The sequence below is a fragment of the Podarcis filfolensis genome (assembly GCF_964270895.1).
Source record: "Podarcis filfolensis genome assembly, chromosome: 8".
In the NCBI taxonomy this organism is placed as follows: Eukaryota; Metazoa; Chordata; class Lepidosauria; order Squamata; family Lacertidae; genus Podarcis; species Podarcis filfolensis.
The window spans coordinates 55,328,842-55,347,136 of NC_139611.1; the positions used below are offsets into that span (position 1 = coordinate 55,328,842).

An 18,295-nucleotide genomic window follows, 5' to 3' on the forward strand; every position below is an offset into this window, starting at 1 on the left:
TGGCCTCCACGGATTGGCCGCCGGCTCGAAACGTGGGCCTATCAGAAGCCGCCTGTCTGTCCGGAGGCAGATGGAGGGGTAGGAAAGAGAGCGAGGCCTATCTGGGCGTGGCCAAAGGGGGAGGCGTGGCCAAAAGGGGGAAGGAAACAAACTCGGCCGGGACCTGCAGTTTTCTATATTTACATGTCACGTGGTGCCTTGTTTTGCCGTGGGATCGTAAGAAGCTGCTTTCTACTGAGTCAGAGCCTTACGTCCATCTAGTACTGTCTACACTGACGGGCAGCGGCTCTCCAAGGTTTCAGTCAGGGTGTCTCTCCCAGGCCTGCCTGGAGATGCTGCCATTGGGGGTTGAACTAACGATCTTATTCATGCTCTACCTCTGAGCTATGGACTTGTACCTAAAAATAAGTTTCTAGTCCTCATGATTCTAAAAAGAAGGGGGGCTGATTTTTAAATAAGCGTAGCAGACGTTGCTTTTCTTCATTGGTCCATCAAGGTCAGTAGTGACTACACTGGCTAGTAATGGTCTCCAGGGTTTCAGACAGGGTGCATTTCCAACCATACCTGCAGATGCTGGGGATCGAACCTGAGACCTTCTGCATGCAAAGCAGGTGCTCTGATGCTGTGCTACAGCCCTTCCCAAGAACATAGTAAGCTGCCTTATACTATTGGTCCATCTAGCTCAAGGAGTTGGGATCCAAGGGCGCAAGGCTGTTGCCTCCTTCTTACACTGCCCTCCCCAGCCTCTCAAAGTGGCACAGGGCTGGCTCAGGGAGGATGGCATGAGTGGCCTCCTGGGATGATTGTCCTGGCAGCAGCACCCCCCCCCCAATGCTACATGCCTGGGGGAGAGGGCTCTTGTGCGCAAATCCTGTTTGCTGGTTTCCCACAGAAATCTGTTCAGCCACTGTGAGAGCAGGATGTTGGACTGGGTGGTCCATTGGCTTGATCCAGTGGGGTCTTCTTATATTCTTATGCATTGGAGCATATGAGCAAGTAGGTTTTGAGAAGAGGGAAGAATGATTTCCTGGTTCAAAATGGTGTGAGCAAGAGGCATGGGCATAGATTAATTAAGTGGTATGAAATGGAAAGTCCAATGGTGTAATGGGGAGCCATCATGCTGGCCGTAGCTCATGTTTTCCATGCAGAAGGTCCCAGGTTCAGTCCCCAGCATCTCCAGATAGGTGTCGTTCGGAATCCCTGGAAACCATGTCTGGAACCTTTCAGTGTGGAGAATGCTGAGCTGGATAGATTTAAGACAGATGCAGCAGAAGGCAGCTCCCTATCGCCTCAAAACTGCTGCTTTCACTTGCCGGCATTGACTGCACTTGTAGGGACAATGCTTGGACAGTGACCATCCACTGTATACTGTTCCACTTTGTCTGAGAACACCCAGTGGACATTCAGATGTGTACCTGTTAAATGGGTGCAGTTGGGAGGAAAGCTGACACCTGCTTATCTACATGCTGAGTGCAGCCCATTGCCAGCAATCTCCAAAGCAAGTGTCCTGGAAACCTGCACAGAACTTTGTGAGCAGCTGTTTGTTTCACACTGTTCAATAATGGATATGCTCCCCTACCCTCCACCACAGGTTAAAATGGCTGATGCAATCCTGAAACTATTTACAAAGATATAGGAACACACATAAATAGTACATGAACACACACACACACACTAAGCTGACAAAGGGTGAAGATGTACAGTGTTCAATGTTTGTGAATACACCCTAAAGGAAATCATAGTAACTGAAAAATAAAAGTCTGAATCTTGTCCAACAAACTGATGATTGTGACCAAGCATTAAAACATTTGTTTTCTGAGCAAAAAACATTTGAAATGTTTGATTGCCCTAATGAAACTCACAGGGTAGCCAGCATATTCAAGGGAAAGAAGCAATTCCACTATGTGAAAAGCTTACAATATTTGGAGCTTTTCAGTTTACATAAATGTAAGAGGTGGCATGATAGAAGTTTATGAAATTATGCATGGCATGGAGAATGTGGGTAGAGAATAAAATCTCCTCTCATAACATTAGAACTGGTGGACATCCAAGGAAGCTGAATGTTAGAGGATTCGGGACAGACCAAAGAAAGTCTTCTTTCCATGGTGCATAATCTAAAATATGGAATTTGCTCCCACAGGAGGCAGTGATGTGTTTTAATATTTTGTAAGTTGCTTGGAGATGTTTTGTAAAAAGCAAACAAATATAACAACAACTGATAATGATAAAGGGAGAGGGAATGGAGTGTCCTGGAAAAGGGCATGACAGGCTGGCTCTACACAACAACATTTTGTTGTAAATCTCAGGTCACATCCACACCACACATTTAAACTACATAGCTCCCCCTCCCCCACCCCAGAAAAAAAAATTGTGGGAGCTATAGCTCACAGAACTACAATTCCTAGCACCTTTAAGAACCTATAGCTCTCAGGATTTTTTTTGGCAGGAGAACCATGTGGTTCAGCTGTATGGTATGGATGTGATTAACTGGTTGGGATTTTGCAAGTCAACAGGGAAGACAGACAGGCACAGGTGGGCAGAATAAGGCAGAGAGAGTTGCCACTGTCAACACATGTGAAATGATGCAAGAGTACATTGGGACGACGATCATTTCCCCCCAGTGATCTGCCACTGGAAAATAGGGAGAAGAGCTACTGCTTGGTTGGGTCTAAGCCAGGATGTGATTTAAAAAAAAAGAGACAGCTGTTTTATTTCCTTGAACCATGGCAATTGTTTCCCCCACTGCTGTTTGGTCCTTGTGTTTTCTCTGGCAGGCCCCACATGTCGCCCTGGGGCTGTACATGAGTTCATTGCCAAAATGTCACACTGATCTCCTTGTGGGATTGTAGGCGTTGGCTCTAGGCCAAGGGGAATCTCTGCTTGCAGGAAGGCCTGCCCTTCTCATACCCAGAAGAGTCACAGGGGCTCTGTGGAGCTCTCAGCAGATATGAGATGGACTGGTGGGTTCTAGGTTGTGAATAATCTTTTGCTCTTCTTCATCACAAAGACTTCCAAGTCACCTTCCAAACTGGTGTCCAGGATCTTATCATCCTGAGCCCCATCCCAGAACTCTGTGCCCTTGAGATGCCTACTCTATTTAATACACACACACCATTAAAAAAAAAACAGTTCCTGGAGACTTTGCCCCATCAGGGCAGAGCTTTGGGACAACAGTCCCTGGCCCCACCCCACTCAGCAGAATGAGCAGGAAGGTCTCCAAATGCATCCCAGAGTCTAAACTGCAGCACCAGATAGCTAATAATAACACCGGTAATAATTTAATAATTTTATTATTTATGGTATACCCCGCCCATTTGACTGGGTTTCCCCAGCCACTCTGGGCGACTCCCAACAGAGGACTAAAAACAGAATAAAACTTAAAACATTAAAAACTTCCCTAAACAGGGCTGCCTTCAGATGTCTTCTAAAAGTTAGATAGTTCTTAATTTCCTTGACATCTGATGGGAGGGCATTCCACAGGGCTGGCACCACTACCAAGAAGGCTCTCTGCCTGGTTCCCTGTAACCTCACTTTTTGCAGGGAGGGAATCGCCAGAAGACCCTTGGCGCTGGACCTCAGTGTCCGGGCAAAACGATGGGGGTGGAGACGCTCCTTCAGGTATACTGGGCCGAGGCCGTTTAGGGCTTTAAATGTTAGCATCAACACTTTGAATTGTGCTCAGAAACGTACTGGGAATCAATGTAGGTCTTTCAGGACTGGTGTAATATGGCCTTGGCAGCTACTCCCAGTCACCAGTCTGGCTGCCGCATTTTGGATTAGCTGGATGTAACTACCATTTGAATTTCCCACAATGCTCTAGGATGATACAGTGTGGAGGGTTATTGTGTGGAAGTAAAGTGGCAACAAGACCCAGCCCCCTGGCATTGCTCATTACCACTGCTGCTACCACTGCCACCCACTGTAGGCACCAGGAAAGCTGGTGGTGGGGAACCTTAAGCCTAGGCACTGGATATGTCCCTCCAGGCCTCTCTGGTTGTGCCTCTTGCTCCTTTTAAGGGGGATTGAGGAGTGTGTGGGTGTAGAAAATAGCTCACCATACAAAAGGCAAAATTTTACATTCATTGCTTCTTGCCCCACCCATAGCTGCCCTGTGGAAGGTAGCCCAGAAGAGAATGTGTCCCATGCGCTGAAGCAAGGTCCTCCCACCCAATCAGGTTTAAGCCAACCAGGGGTTGGAACAGGGGACTCCCACCAGACGGCCTTTTGCCTAGAGCCTCTCTCCATGACGAGTGCCCAGTGGGATAGTCAGGAGATGGACCTACTTGATGCAGGTTGGTTGCCTTGACGACTCTGAAGCTTTTTGAGGGAATGGGGGGGGGGGACAACCAATTATGCAACATTTTGAGGGCAGGCTCTTCCCTCCTGCTCATAGGGTGGTCACTAGTGCATTGGCAAAAAAGAGGACGCAGATTTGTGTGAACCGTGCATGTGATATTTTATAGGTATAGATGCAAATTTGGAAAGAATTGCTACAGTTTGAATAGAAATACAATCCATTTCACCATAGTGGGGAAGGTGTCAACCTCTATACTTGCTCAATCTGCCATCCGGGTTCTAATTAATGATGGACTACTGCGAGCCCCGCCCCCACCCATAATTTTATTAGTCTTTAACTTTAGGCTTGCCATACATCAGGAAAATTCCTGACACGTCCTGGTTTTCAGGTGTAAAAGTGGCATCAGGGGAAATGTCATGGAAAACCTGGATGTATGTCAATGTGATGGGAAAACAGCAGGAACAGCTCCAGAAGATTAAAATCACTATTCCCCCCCCCCCCCAAAAAAACACCCAACTTTGCAGATGTCAGGAATTTTTACTTTTTGAAATATGGCAACCCTATTTAACTTAGACTGAGCAACCATTAAACTGGGAAGTTTTGGCCCTATAGATGTTGCTGAACTACAACTCCCATCATCAGCCCCAGCAAACATGGCCAGGGGGTGATGGTAGTTGTAGTTCAGCAACATATGGGGGGCAGGAAATACCACCACACCTGAAGTAGAGAATGCTTTCAACTCAAGGACTCTCCTCTGTACAGCAGGACACATGGCGAACCACATCCCCTCAGCAATGCATCAAAATCTACCAGAGACCATTGGTCAGATTATTCCTCTTAACAACTTGTGGCAGGGCGGAATATCCATCATTCACACCACAGCTCAGGAATATTCATCATTCACACCACAAGTCTTTTATTGTGGACCTTCCACCACCAGAAACAAACCCTCCAGAAGGCCCAAGTCCTAAGAGCAGGATCTGGCCTGGAACAACTTCATCTTGATTCAGCTGCCCAAGAATCACTGGCAATAAAAGGTCAAGACATTCTCCTGGTTGCCCCTGGTCAGGATGACGGGGGGTCTCAGGTCCTGCGAGAGGGTTTCCAGCCAAGCCATATAGAGGCTGCTAGGACATCTTCCCTTTCGGCCTATTGGCAGCGTTCTAGGAAAAAAAGGTGGAGAAAGCAGAGAACAGCTTGGGTTTGTTCGTTGTAAATACAGCTGGTTTCTTATTTTTATGGCACGGCCAGAGACCTGTAGTAGCTGGGTGGCAAGAGCTGACGGAAGCTATAGCCCAGAACATCTAGAGGTTTACCAGGCTGGGGACGCAGCTGCTCAATCTAAATCTGGCCTGCACAACATCTGCTGTGCTTTGCTGAATGCAGCCCACCCTAGCTACGCATGGCAACCCTCCTGAGACCTGAGAGGGGGCACCTGCAAATCCTGCCTGCCGGGACTGCAGTCCCAGGAGAGTTGTCAATGTAAGAAAAACACTGGGGCCTAATTTGAATAGTATAGTGCTTGTTATCTGGTGGGCGGGGCTTGTGTGTTTTGCTCTAAAACCAGCCCCTCCCTTCATTGCATGTTGCCTCCTGTTGTTGTATTTAGTGTCTCTCATTATGTTTTGTTACAGTTTTCTTTATTATTAAGGATTGATTTTGTTAACCCTCCCCCCACCTCCACAACAGCCAAGGCCCTTGGAGGCCACCATGCATGGTTGCTTCAGCTTGCTGGGTTGTGCAGGCCTAGCTCATATCAATGCATTTCCAGCCATACTTCTTTGTATGGTCAACATTTCACAAAGCACTTGCAAAAACTCAGGTTGGTCAGTTGGTTGGTGGCTTGTCTTACTTACATGAAGATGAGGGCTGCATCTCGCGAGTAATCCAGCAAGATTTCATTCATCCTTACTTGTCGAAGTGACTGAGGGGCGGAAGAGAGAATAGACAGTAAACGCAGAGATTAAGGCCACATTTACACCATGCATTTAAAGCTTTGATAGCGCTGATAGAAACAGTCATGGTTTCCCTCAAAGGTTCCTGGAAGCTGCGGTTTGTTAAGCATGCTGAGAGTTGTTCGGACACTCCTGTTACCTCTCACAGAGCTACATTTCCCAGTGTTCCTTGGGAAGAGGGTCTGGCTGTAAAACCGCTCTGAGCATTGTGGTTTGTTAAGTGTTGCTGGGAATTGTAACTGTGAGGCGTAAACTACAGTGCCCAGAGTTTGTTGAGGGAATGAATGTGCTACAAATGTGCTTTAAAGGCGTCCTGTGCCCACAGCCCTGATGTTGCTGAACTTATACTTCCCCTGACTGTTGGCCATGCCAACTGGGGCTTATTATTGTTTCTTTTTATTTAAAAGCATTGTAAACCACTAAAAAATCTCTCGGCGGTACAGTGGTCCCACAATTTACATGTAATTTACTTACATCATTGCAGCTTTGTGTGGGGAAAATAAGTAACTGGAAACTGGGAGTGAGGAGTCAGAAGGAGCCACCCAAGATCTTGCACAACCTTCCCAGAACCCAATAAGCAAGACAGGGGGGCTTAAAAAGTTATTTCCCACTGTAGAGCTTTTGGGCCCTCTGCCTTGCTTACTGGGTACTGGGAAGTCACATGACCTTACCAGAGCCTGGAAAAGGAGATAGAGGGCAATACCCACTCCAGATAGGTAGGGATGGTTGCGCAGCTGGGAGGGAGAATCCAGGGGTATGCTGGCTCTACACAGTTTTGCCTTTGCTCGTGGACCGCCCCCCGCCCCATGTAATTCATACAGGCCCACTGTATTCAAAAATGCAACAAAGAAACAATGAAAATATAAAAACAGAGATACAATTTGAAAACCAACAAAAGAGTGTTATTAAAAAACAACAACAGGAGGAATTCAGTAATAAGATAGTCCAATGTTGTGGGTCAAGGAAAGTCAGGGCAAAAAGAGATCCCTTTCTGAGTTGCCTGAAGCAATTGACAGGTGATGCTTCGTGAATGGGAGAGGGAAGAAGGGCATGCTACAACAATGTAGAAGTCCAGTGCCATCTCGAAGGCCACAGGTCAGCCACCCCTGCATTAAAGGCCTTGGGACCCATTGAGAGGAGACAGCAATTATTTTTCACTTTTTGTGGTGGCAAAGCCCACTCTCCACATGGCTAGTGAGGCCCTCAGACCTTAGCTTTATTTTTCATGACTTCCTCATCGGAAATCTTCCATGGGCAGCCGTGCCTCATCTCGTTCACCATTGCCTCGTCTTTGAAGCCATCGTTCAGTCTGAATGGGGCGATTAAGTCGTCAAATCTCTTCACACTGTCAACAAAACCATGGAGATCTTGTAAGTGACCAGGTGGTATTGTTTCTGCCTGAACCAAAGAGACCATCTAGGACCTCTCTTCCCCAGAACATTCCAGCATCCAACATGAAACTGTCAGCTGTGGGGACCCATACAGGTCTGTAATACCAAGCTGGGGACAAATCTCAGTTGCAGTTTCTTGTTTTTCTAGCCTTGAGAACATTAGAAGACCCCTGGTGGATCAAGCCAGTGGCACATCTAGGCCAGCATCCTGTTCTAACGGTGGCTAACCTGATGCCTGAGGGAAGCCTACAAGCAGGACCTGAGCACGAGAGCTCCCTCCCCTCCCCTCTAGTTTCCAGCAACTGGGATTCAGAGGCAAACTGCCTCCAACAGTTTGGAGGGAGAAACCTAGTCATTGTGCCTAGTAACCACTGACAGCCCTATCCTCCATCAAAGCCTTAATTTCACCACATTTCCACATAGTTCAAAAAGTCATATTTATAGCTAATTTTTCTAATGTAAAATGTTAGGTGCTTCTGATACAAATTCTTACACAATCTTTAATGTACCGTATTTTTCGCTCGATAACACGCACCTGACCATAACACGCACATCGTTTTTAGAGGAGGAAAACAAGGGAAAAAACATTCTGAATGAAACAGTGGATGTATCATTTTTGTGCTTCATGCTGTGGCCACAGACATGTGATCTGATGGTGAATTTGGGGTGACCCAATGCAAAAATCCTGAGAATCCCTGTGGATCCATGCTTTGTAACCACGTTTTTGCACCATTGCAGCCCCAGGCAACAGTGGGTGTGTGATTTTGGGGGGGGCAGGCTGTAGCCATGGACATGCTATTTGCTCTGATAGTGAATTTGGGGTGACCCAATGCAAAGATCCTGAGGATCCATGTTTTGTAACCACGTTTTTGCACCATTGCAGCCCCAGGCAACAGTGGGTGCGTGATTTGGGGGGGGGCAGGCTGTAGCCATGGACATGCTATGTGATCTGATGGTGAATTTGGGGTGACTCAATGCAAAGATCCTGAGGATCCATGTGGATCCATGCTTTTTAACCACATTTTAAGTGGGGAAGGAAGGAAAAATACAGAATGGACAAGGAGCACGAGAGGGGTGTGCAGAGAAGCAGCTGGCTAAGAATGCAGGAGAGGGGTATAACGGGAGGGAGGAAAGGAAGGCAAAAGTTTTCCCTCACCTACCCACCCAAGCCAGCCAGCTCGCTCGCTCTCTCTCTCTCTCTCTCCCTCCTGCATGTTTTCAGCAGCACCGGAGCACAGAGACGACACTCTGCTTGCCTGGAGGGGAGGGGCTTTCCCTGCTCTTTGTTCCGTTTGAGCAAACACAGCAAGGAAACAGAGAAGGGTGGGCAGTAAGACCCTGAGGCAGAATGCAGGAAAGCAGCCACTTCCTCTTTTCAGGTTTCCCTTCTCCGAGACGCGCGATTTGATTTTTGCCTGATTTTTTTTGCCATTTGGCTCCAGGGACCACACATTCGCTCAATAACACGCACAGACATTTCCCCTTCCTTTTTAGGAGAAAAAATCTGCGTGTTATAGAGGGAAAAATACGGTATATGCACAACCACTGCAAAAAACAGGAGGTCGTGTTATGCATTTAACACAGTCATCCTGTATTATTATTATTTATATAACAAACCTTAAAATTTAAGGAATAAGTAAAAAAAAAAAAAACACCACCCATCAAAGTTTAAATAAACAAAATAACAATAAAAAAGACAACTGCAGATTATTAAACTGGATGAGCATGAAGCTACAGTTAGTCTTGATTTACTGTTCAGGTCGGGGTTTCTGGTTGATGTCGGGAAGAATATGGACCTCGTGAAACCCAAGTCGGAACTTGCTTAACAAGGAGATGATCCTGCAAGAGGAGAAAGAGACCAGTAGTACCTTTTGCAGGGGGCAGCGGTTTCGTTTTTATGCTTTCCTATGCCCAGTGCACACATTGATTCTTTACATTCTGAGGATAACTAAAATGTGATAACCTCTCTTCATGTTAGGAATTTTGCTATGCATCTTGGAGCAGCCTTCCTCAACCTGACACCCTCCTATCATTTCTCCCACAATCTGCATTTTAATAGATACATTTTTTTTGGCATTGTTTTAATTCTATAGATAGCCTAATTACTTTTGTAACCATAGCCTTTTAGATGCCCCAATGGGAAGCTCGCAAGAAGGGCCTGAGCACTACCACAGCCCTCTCCCAGAGCACAAGGGATACAAATCCAACCAAGGGCACAAGCAGTCCTAGACTTACGCCTTGCGTTCTTCATCCATCCTGTTGATCTGCCCTCCGACAAACACCCGGATCTTGCACTTCCCCCACCTCTTCTTGCGCCCAAGGAGGTAAGGGATGAGGAGCGTCAGGCCTGCCAAGTAAGAACACAGAATGGCTCTTCATCAAATAGCTATAACCCTGGAGAAAATGGAGTCTGGGAATCCTTCGTTTATTTCAGTCTTTTTCAACTTGGTGCCCTAGAGATGTTTTGGACTACAACTCCCATCATCTCCAGGGCCCCAGGTTGGCAAATACTGATTTATATCACACTGTACTTCCAAAACGGAGCCTGTGGTGGCTATAGGCAAGGTTCTCAGGTGGCCTTTCATCCAAGGAGTGGCCAAACCCAAGCCAGCTTAGCTTTAGCAAGGTTGCTGCATCGTGTGCCTCAGATCAGCCCCTGGGACCAAAGAATCGTAGAACTGTAGAGTGAGGAGGGACCTCAGGAGTCATCTGGTCCGCCCCTCTGCAATGCGACAATCACAGCTAAAGAATCCTTGACAGATGGCCATCCAACCTGTTTTAAAACCTCCAATGAAAGAGAGTCCACCATCTTCTGAGGTTGTCCATTCCACTGTTGAACTGCTATGACCATCAGAAAATTCATCTTAATGTTTAGTTGGAATCTCCTTTTTTGTTATTCGTACTTTGAATCCATTGGTTCAGGCCTTAGGGGGAGTAGGCTAGTCCCCTAAATGTTCCTGGTAAATTAGAGTATTAAAGTATTAAAGCGTGTTGCCTCCTTCCCAAAGCTTGGGAAGCTTCTACCCAGTTTATTGAGGGAGGCACAATGCTCACGTGTGCAATATTGGGACATTGTGCGTGTGATGTTTCCCCTTCCATTATCCTCATAAGCTGGCGCCTGTGGCCCTAACTGTTCCCTTATGAAAAAGGGACGCCACTGACCCAGAAGCCCCAAAGCAAAAATGGCAGTGATGGGTCCAAGCAGAGGTTTGGACCAGAAGGTGCAACGCTCCTTTGGTACCACAAATCCTTACCTATGTGGTAGAAGGATGCTGAAATTACCTCCATCATCGAAGAGCCAGTAGATGTCAATGGTTTTCTTGCCCTGCTCTATCTGGAAGGCAGTGCTTGCTTGCTGTTCTGCTACCAAGGCATCAGGGTCCACTAGGAATAATAATAAAAAGGATCCCCACTGCATGAGTAAGAGAGTGCCCAGGATTTCAAACGCCACTCACCAAGTGAATTTGCAAGCTTATGAAATCCCTCTTGAGATGCTTCACTTCCCATTCTGTTCATTAGGAAACTTAAAAAAAAAATACCATCTAATTATATGCAAAAATATGTAAATTATATATTGAGTTGTATCCAGCTACATTCTACTTAGAATAGACTCGTCAGAACTGATGTACCTAAGTTAGGCCATCAGTTTTGGTGGGTCTCCTCTGAGTGGGACTAACTATGTATAAAAGAGCCAAGTCCCATGCTGCCATGTATTTTTTTACAAGTATTAATATGTATGTATTTTTATATAGTTATATGTATTGCTGTATGCATCGGCTTATGTGCTGGTTAGTTTAGGAAACCTGGAATATATGTGTATATATATAAATATATATATATATAGCATATGTAATATAATTCTACATACTATACTATGATGGTGCATATATAATCTGAGAATAGTTTGTATTTTTAGTGTGACTGGTAAATAAACAATTCATTTCTTCTTGAAATCTAGGAGCCAGATGGGAACTGGGGGGGAAATATGTGCTGAGAAACAGAGCATGGAAGTTTTCAGAGAATGCCATCCCTAGTCTCACAGGCAGCTCTTATCACATGGTAAAATGTGTTTCAATAATTTTGGCATAGGCCTTGTAGGAGACAGTAGAACATGATGGCAACTTGGAGCTGATGTTTACATGGGGCTGATGTGGTCCTGACTCAGAGAGTAACCAAATTGGGCAAGGGGGGGGATGAATGTGGGATTGTTTTTATTTGCATCTCATTTGCAAAGCTAGGGCAGAAATCATAAATCCTAGGAGTAAGCATAACCAACAGAATTAAATATTCACTTTGTAATCCTCCAGATGTTGAACTCCAACTCCCATCAGCCCCAGTCAAAAGGGCCAATGGGCAGGAATGATGAGAGCTGTAGTTCAACAACATCTGGAAGGCACCATCTTGGCTAGTCTGGCTACTGTCCTAGATCCTTTTAAGGCCTATCCAGTCCAGCATCCTGTTCTCACAGTGGCCAAACCAGATCGATGAGGAAAGGTCACAAGCAGGACACGACAAGAGAATGGTCAAGACAGGGCCCAAGATGGCAGGTTTCTCTTCCTGTGCTATAGGAGAAGAAATCAAACCTCTGAGTCGGCACACTCTGATTTCAAAGGCCTTCCAGCTGTGGCCCAAGTCAATCACTTTCCCCACAGGTAAGACAGTCTTAACAGAAAGACGAGCACTAGAGGTCAAAGAAATGAACCTGCTGGGAACTGACATGTACTTATCACAGGAGGCTCTTCAATGTTCTTCTGTGGATCTTCTGCTGGGTCAAACACGGGGTTAACTAGAGGAAAGAGAATATGCAATGAACACAACGGAGCACTCTCCCTCAGCCTGGTGTCCTCCAGCTGCCCAGGACTACATCTCCCTCCAGCCTTAGCTAACACAGCCATGGCTGGGGCTGATGGGAGTTGTAGTCCAAAACATCACGAGGGCATCAAGTTTGGAAAAGCTGCTCTGGAGGTTGGCTTGGAGCAAAAGAACACCCCCTCAGCAGTTGGATAGTAACAAGGATTGTGATTCATTTCCTCCTTACACTAGTGAGAAGGACCAAAAGAAGCAAGATCAGAATTATTTGATTTTTGTGTTTGTTTGCCTCACCTCTTGGCCTGGTGCCTAACACTGAACAATGGCTTGTGATGAACCACTGTTTAACTTAATATGTTGAGTGCAGCATATCATCTGGGAAGGGCCTACCTTCCTCATGAGTTAGGATGAAGGAACAGGTCATTGCTTTGCATCTGCTTTGCATGCAAAAGTCTCAGGTTCAATTCCCAGCAGTGTCTCTAATAGGTCTAGGAATCGTCCACTCTCTGAAATCTTACAGCGCTATTGCCAGTCATTGTAGACAACACTGAGCTAGATTGACCAATGGTCCAAATGCCAAAGGCAGCTTCCTGTGTTCTTTTCTGTGTCCCACAGTTCAGTGGTTACAGCATCTGTTTTGCATGCAGAAGGTCCCAGGTTCTTGGCATTTCCTGGTATGGCTGGGAGAAGCACCTGTCTCAAACCCTGGAGAGCTGATGCCAGGCAATGTGCGGGTCACACAGAGCCAGAGGCTGCCTCCTCTGTTCCTAATTGCATCCTTTTAGGTAAATCAACTCAACTACGGGAAGCCTCTGGCCCAGACAGGATGTGGTGGAGGAACTCACTGTGAGACTGCACAAGCCTGGAGATGTTGAGCCCCTCCTTCATCCGCATCATGCACACGCCATACTTGAAGTCAAAAGCATCACTGGAAGACAAAACCAAAGGGCTGCCAGAGTCAATGTAAGACAGATCTCAGAAGTCCTGGTTGGAATCAGCAGAGGCTGGTCTCCATAAAGGCAAATGGGGCACTGCCCACCAACCCACATCTGCCCTGCAGCCAGCCCCCCACCTGCCTTCTTACTTACAACCAGCTCACAGGATGGCCCTGCCTGTCAGCCTCCTCCTCTTCCTTAGCCTCAGTATTGGTCAAGACGGGAGCCGATTTATAAATGAACATATGAAAAATTTGCCCAAGTCATAAACAGACACATCTGCCCATCCTTCGTGCTAATGGTGGCCACAGACAGCTGCAGCCACTGATTCATTTAAATGGATCCCATGCCATGACCCAACTTACTGCAGAATCCCAATGTATTCTTCCACCGTCTGTGGGTGGGCAGCCTGCCAATTCTTCTTGTAACCAATCACAAGGACATTGGGCTTCATTCTCCCAAGACCGGAAGCCTTTATCAAAGCAGAGAACAAAGGGGTATCATTATAGTCCACACTGACACTCCCTCCTCATTCCTCAAGGTGCTGAACTAAGAACTTGGGTGGAAACAACTGGGCAAGGGGTGGGGATTTTCTAGCCAAGTTCTCCATGCCATGCGTAATTTTATAAATTTCGATCTTGTCACCTCCTACTCGCCTTTTCTCTAAACTTAACTCAGGGCTCATCCACACTTGTCCTTTTTCTAGAAACCACAGGGCTGAATGGTTCCCCCCTCCCCCACTCTTTTCCCAGGGATAACCTGCTCTTTAGTGCTAAATCAAAGGAAACGTCAAGCCAAAGAAAACTCAAATTGCCATTTGTTCTGATTGAGTGCTAAAGAGCAGTTTTCCTCAGGAGAAAGCAGCAGGACAATGCTCTCAGTAATGCCACCAGCATGCCGCATTCTGCCACAAAGTACGGCTGCTGAAAACAGACAGTAAGGAACAACAGTTTATTTGTCCAATGAATACTGAACTTTCACAATAATCGTTTTAAGGATTCTTCAGTGTAGCAGTTGTTGTAGACATGGGCTGCCTTCAGCATTTCAAGATTTTTTCCTTTTTGTTTGATTTTTACCTGCATAAGAATCTGAACTCCAGTTCTCAGGTCCTCAGCTAAGACATCAGTATAGAAAGACTTGATTTTGCGCTTGGTCAGCCACTTGACGTGGCCTCTGGAAGCAAGACGGAACTCAGACATCATCTGTTTGCCTGGCCCCTGTGAGAAAGCAGAAGAAAACAGTGGGAGACCCAAGGATGGGTGGCTTAAGACAGGCACATCCTTCCTGACTCGTGTGACCATCAAGTTATCCAAATTGCACTTCACTAATGTAGTGCCCTCCAGATGTTTAGGACTACAACTCCCACCATATCTAACTGTTGGTCGTGCTGAATGGGGCTGATGGGAGTTAAAGTCCAAGCTGGACAGAGAGCCTATGATCAGATCCCATCCCTGGGCTTGTCTCATGGGTGCCACCTGCACCTAGGATCCTATTTCAGTCACAAAAGGTATAAGCCATCCCTCTGAGCATGCACAGAGGCTCCTTATACTAGTGAGAAACCACATGCCACTTCCTCATGTCTGCAGTTTGAAGAAAGGTTTTCAGAGCCCAGGAAGTTTGACCTAAGGGGTACCTCTGTGTTGTTGTTTTTAAATTTGGCACTTGGCCAGCTTAATAATGCAAAGGGGCCAATCATTTCCCCATTGATCAGCCACCACATCTGCAATTGCTGCACCTCAGGCAGAGAATAAGAGGTAATCTGGAAGCAGAATGCCATCCTGTGATTAGTGTGCCCTGCTTTCAAAAAGCAGCTTCTGATCTTTGCCTTGGCAATTAAGCTGCAGCTGGAAGTGATTGCCTTCCATATCTTCCGAGCCTATCATTCAGTCCTGCTTAATTAGCTGACTATCCTTCCAGGGGGAACAAACAGAATCAAATGCAGCTTTCATCATGCTTTTCATGGGGAAACCAGATTTGCTGCGGCCACTCCAGCGTGAACACAGTTGTTTTCTGCTGCGAAGACAATGTGTAAAAAAGGCAAGTGCTCCAGTCTCTCCTAAACATCTGGAGATGGGAGTTGAGGGGTGGGGGTTACTGCCAGCTTCCCATTGGGGGCCATTTGGGTGTTCTAGGCATCTGCCTGGTGGGGCTGGTTGTGCATAAGTAAGCAGCAGGTTCCACAGGTAGATTGTGTGGTCCAGCAGTAAGTAAATCAAACTGAGGAAGCCAGAGCCATCATTTTGACAGGCTCATGCTGGGATTCTATTGGCTTTTGGGGCCTCCTGATCCCTGCTGAGCCAGAATCTGCAGTACCACCTACAGTGCTGTAGCACAGTTGAGATCAGCTCAACTAGCTTACAAACTGACCTGGAGGTCTGAAGTGGCCCAATCTTGTCACCAAGGTCCCTCCTTTGAGACCATGGGTTCTGTATGCTAGCCTTCACACCTCATGGGTTCACTGTAGGTGGTTGATTCATAGAGAATCAACTGTCTCCAAAAGAGCTCCTAGATGAAACCATTCCTAGCCTGGGGCCTTCAGAAGTATACAGTAGACAGGCAGGCAGGCAGATAGATGTCCACAACCTGCAAAGTTGATTCTCCTATGGTGATAAATACTCACGATCAACACATTCCCACAAATCATCAGGCTCAAGTTTTTGGTGAAGGTGCCCACAAAGTCCACCAGGGCTGGGCGGAAATTGGGAGGGCCAGTCAGCACCAGGCATTGAGGTCTGAGGGAGAAACAATGAGAAGTCATAGGCTGCACTTGGGACCAGATTATCTCTCGGAAGGCCTATTCCCATCTAGTCCTCCAAAGTCAATGTGATTGGTTTGACTGTGCCAGCTGAGGCCTCCTCTGTTGCTCTTCCCACTGTGTGGAATGAGCTCCCTGTGGAGTTCAGACAAGAACCAACAGTGGGGCGCTTTCTCAGGCAGCTGAAGAGCTCCCTGTTTACTCAACTGCATTCCCTGACTGCTGACATCATTTATTTTGAATTGCTTCCCATAAAAAATCCCAAAATAATGTAACAATAAAAACATTACTAAAAAAGCACATTAAAAATAATTTCAAGTCCAATACAGAACATAAGTGTATCAGAAGAGCCTGCTGGTTTAACTCTGCACTGCATGAAGAAGCAGTCCTGAATTGCCTGACATTCAGCTTTACTGCATGCCCACAGACGAAGATAAAAAAATATTGACCTAAAAGGCTTCTTGGAAAAGGAGGGTCTTCAATAAGCACCAAGAAGAAAGCACTGTACACTTCCTCACCTATAATTCTTAATGTGGTCATCCACCTCGTTGAGTCCCACAGAATAGTTCAGGGCCATGTTGTAGGAACCGGCTTGCACAGATGAGCCCCAGTTCACCCCTAGAGAGAAACAGCCAAGCAGGATCAGAGCATTTATTTTTGCTTAATGGTATCTGGTGTTCACAGAATCACAGCAGAGTCAGAAGGAACCCTAAGCACCATCTAGTCCAACCTCCTGGATTGCACACATTCCCTTCTGAGCCACATTAGGGGGGTCACATGCCAGTGATGGGTGGGGTCAGAGGCAAAAGTGGGCAGGACATTAAAAGAGAGAAAGGGGCTTTGGCTGGGAGGGGGCGTGTTGCAGGAAGAGTTCTGAGGGCCAGATGAAGAGACGTTTGCCCATCCCTGCCAGGCCTGAGGTTCCCCAGTTACATACCTGGCTTCTTATACAGAACATATCCGAGCAGGAAGACCACAATTCCAATGGCAATGAGGGCAGCCCACCAGGTCAGCAGGAACATGATGACCACGGACACAATGGCTCCAAAGAGAGCCACCCACTTGCTGTAATAATTGAAGGAGGGCCTCCAACCTGGGTGGATGTGGCAATGAAAGAGAACCAGAATAATTGGCAATCAAATCACTGTGCACACACTATCTTCTTGTGCAACTGCCTTGCAGATAATACTGATCTGCCATCCCCAAAGATCAATGGATCTTATATTAGGGGAAACATGGGAACTATTTCTTTGCTGTTGGAGTAATTTTATAAAATAGGGCAAAGAACCTAAATACCTTTCATGAGCCTAGATTACTCACACATTCACATTACTATTATCTCATCCAGGGCAACCAACTGATTATTATATCGTTTTTCTCCATGAGGATCTTGGATCAGCTGGTGATAGCAAAGAATGGAAAGTTTCTAGTGACTGTCATTAAAATAAAGGCCCAGAGATGTTCTCTGAGTTTTAAATTGCGTAATTTTTAATTTAGTTTGGCCATTTTATTTGCTCAGTTGTGTTAAGAACATAAGAAGATCCTGCTGGATCAGGCTCAAGAGAGCCCATTTAGTCCAGCATCCTGTTCTCACAATGGCAGGATATGAATGCAACCTGATTTTTTCTTATTGTACTTCATACACAAATTTCAATAGCAGGTAGCTGATGCAGATCAATCTCTCAATCTGTCCACTCAGCCACATATATTTGATGCACAATACCTCAGGTTAAGAACTTAATTCGTTCTGGAGGTCTGTTCTTAACCTGAAACTGTTCTCAACCTGAGGTACCACTTTAGCTACTGGGGCCTCCCGCTGCTGCCGTGCGATTTCTGTTCTCATCCTAAATCAAAGTTCTTAACCCAAAGTACTATTTCTGGGTTAGCGGAGTCTGTAACCTGAAGCATCTGTAACCCGAAGTACCACTGTATCTACTATTTAGGACACTGCTGGATAAATTATGTTAGCTTAATGTAAACATGTAATAAAATTTAAATGGGGAGGGGGAGAAACACCCCAATATGGAAAAGCAGCTGGGCTATAGGGATGAGCCAAATCAGGCTTCCCAACTTCCAGGTTTTGCAGCCCTGCTTGTTCACCACTACACTATCCTGAATGATAAGTGGCTGACAATGAGGCCATACACCAACTG

General features: G+C 46.2%; 1 protein-coding gene across 2 annotated transcripts in view; it reads right to left on the reverse strand.

The window, feature by feature from the left end:
* Positions 1–4,431: 4,431 nt before the first annotated feature.
* The window catches only part of SLC12A3 (solute carrier family 12 member 3), a 28,524-nt gene continuing 14,660 nt past the window's right edge, over positions 4,432–18,295 (reverse strand). Inside the window, exons 14-26 of one of the 2 annotated variants that reach the window (XM_083625155.1) lie at positions 17,080–17,235; positions 16,661–16,760; positions 16,008–16,119; positions 14,464–14,604; positions 13,753–13,859; positions 13,298–13,380; positions 12,367–12,429; positions 10,926–11,027; positions 9,879–9,990; positions 9,396–9,482; positions 7,462–7,597; positions 6,154–6,221; positions 4,432–5,460 (exon numbers count right to left, since the gene is read on the reverse strand). In XM_083625155.1, coding sequence (XP_083481281.1) covers positions 5,319–5,460; positions 6,154–6,221; positions 7,462–7,597; positions 9,396–9,482; positions 9,879–9,990; positions 10,926–11,027; positions 12,367–12,429; positions 13,298–13,380; positions 13,753–13,859; positions 14,464–14,604; positions 16,008–16,119; positions 16,661–16,760; positions 17,080–17,235 — 1,409 coding nt within the window. In that variant the 3' untranslated portion in view covers positions 4,432–5,318. Of the gene's footprint in view, positions 5,461–6,153; positions 6,222–7,461; positions 7,598–9,395; positions 9,483–9,878; positions 9,991–10,925; positions 11,028–12,360; positions 12,430–13,297; positions 13,381–13,752; positions 13,860–14,463; positions 14,605–16,007; positions 16,120–16,660; positions 16,761–17,079; positions 17,236–18,295 lie in introns of both variants that reach the window. The other variant, XM_083625154.1, reaches the window with a different exon arrangement.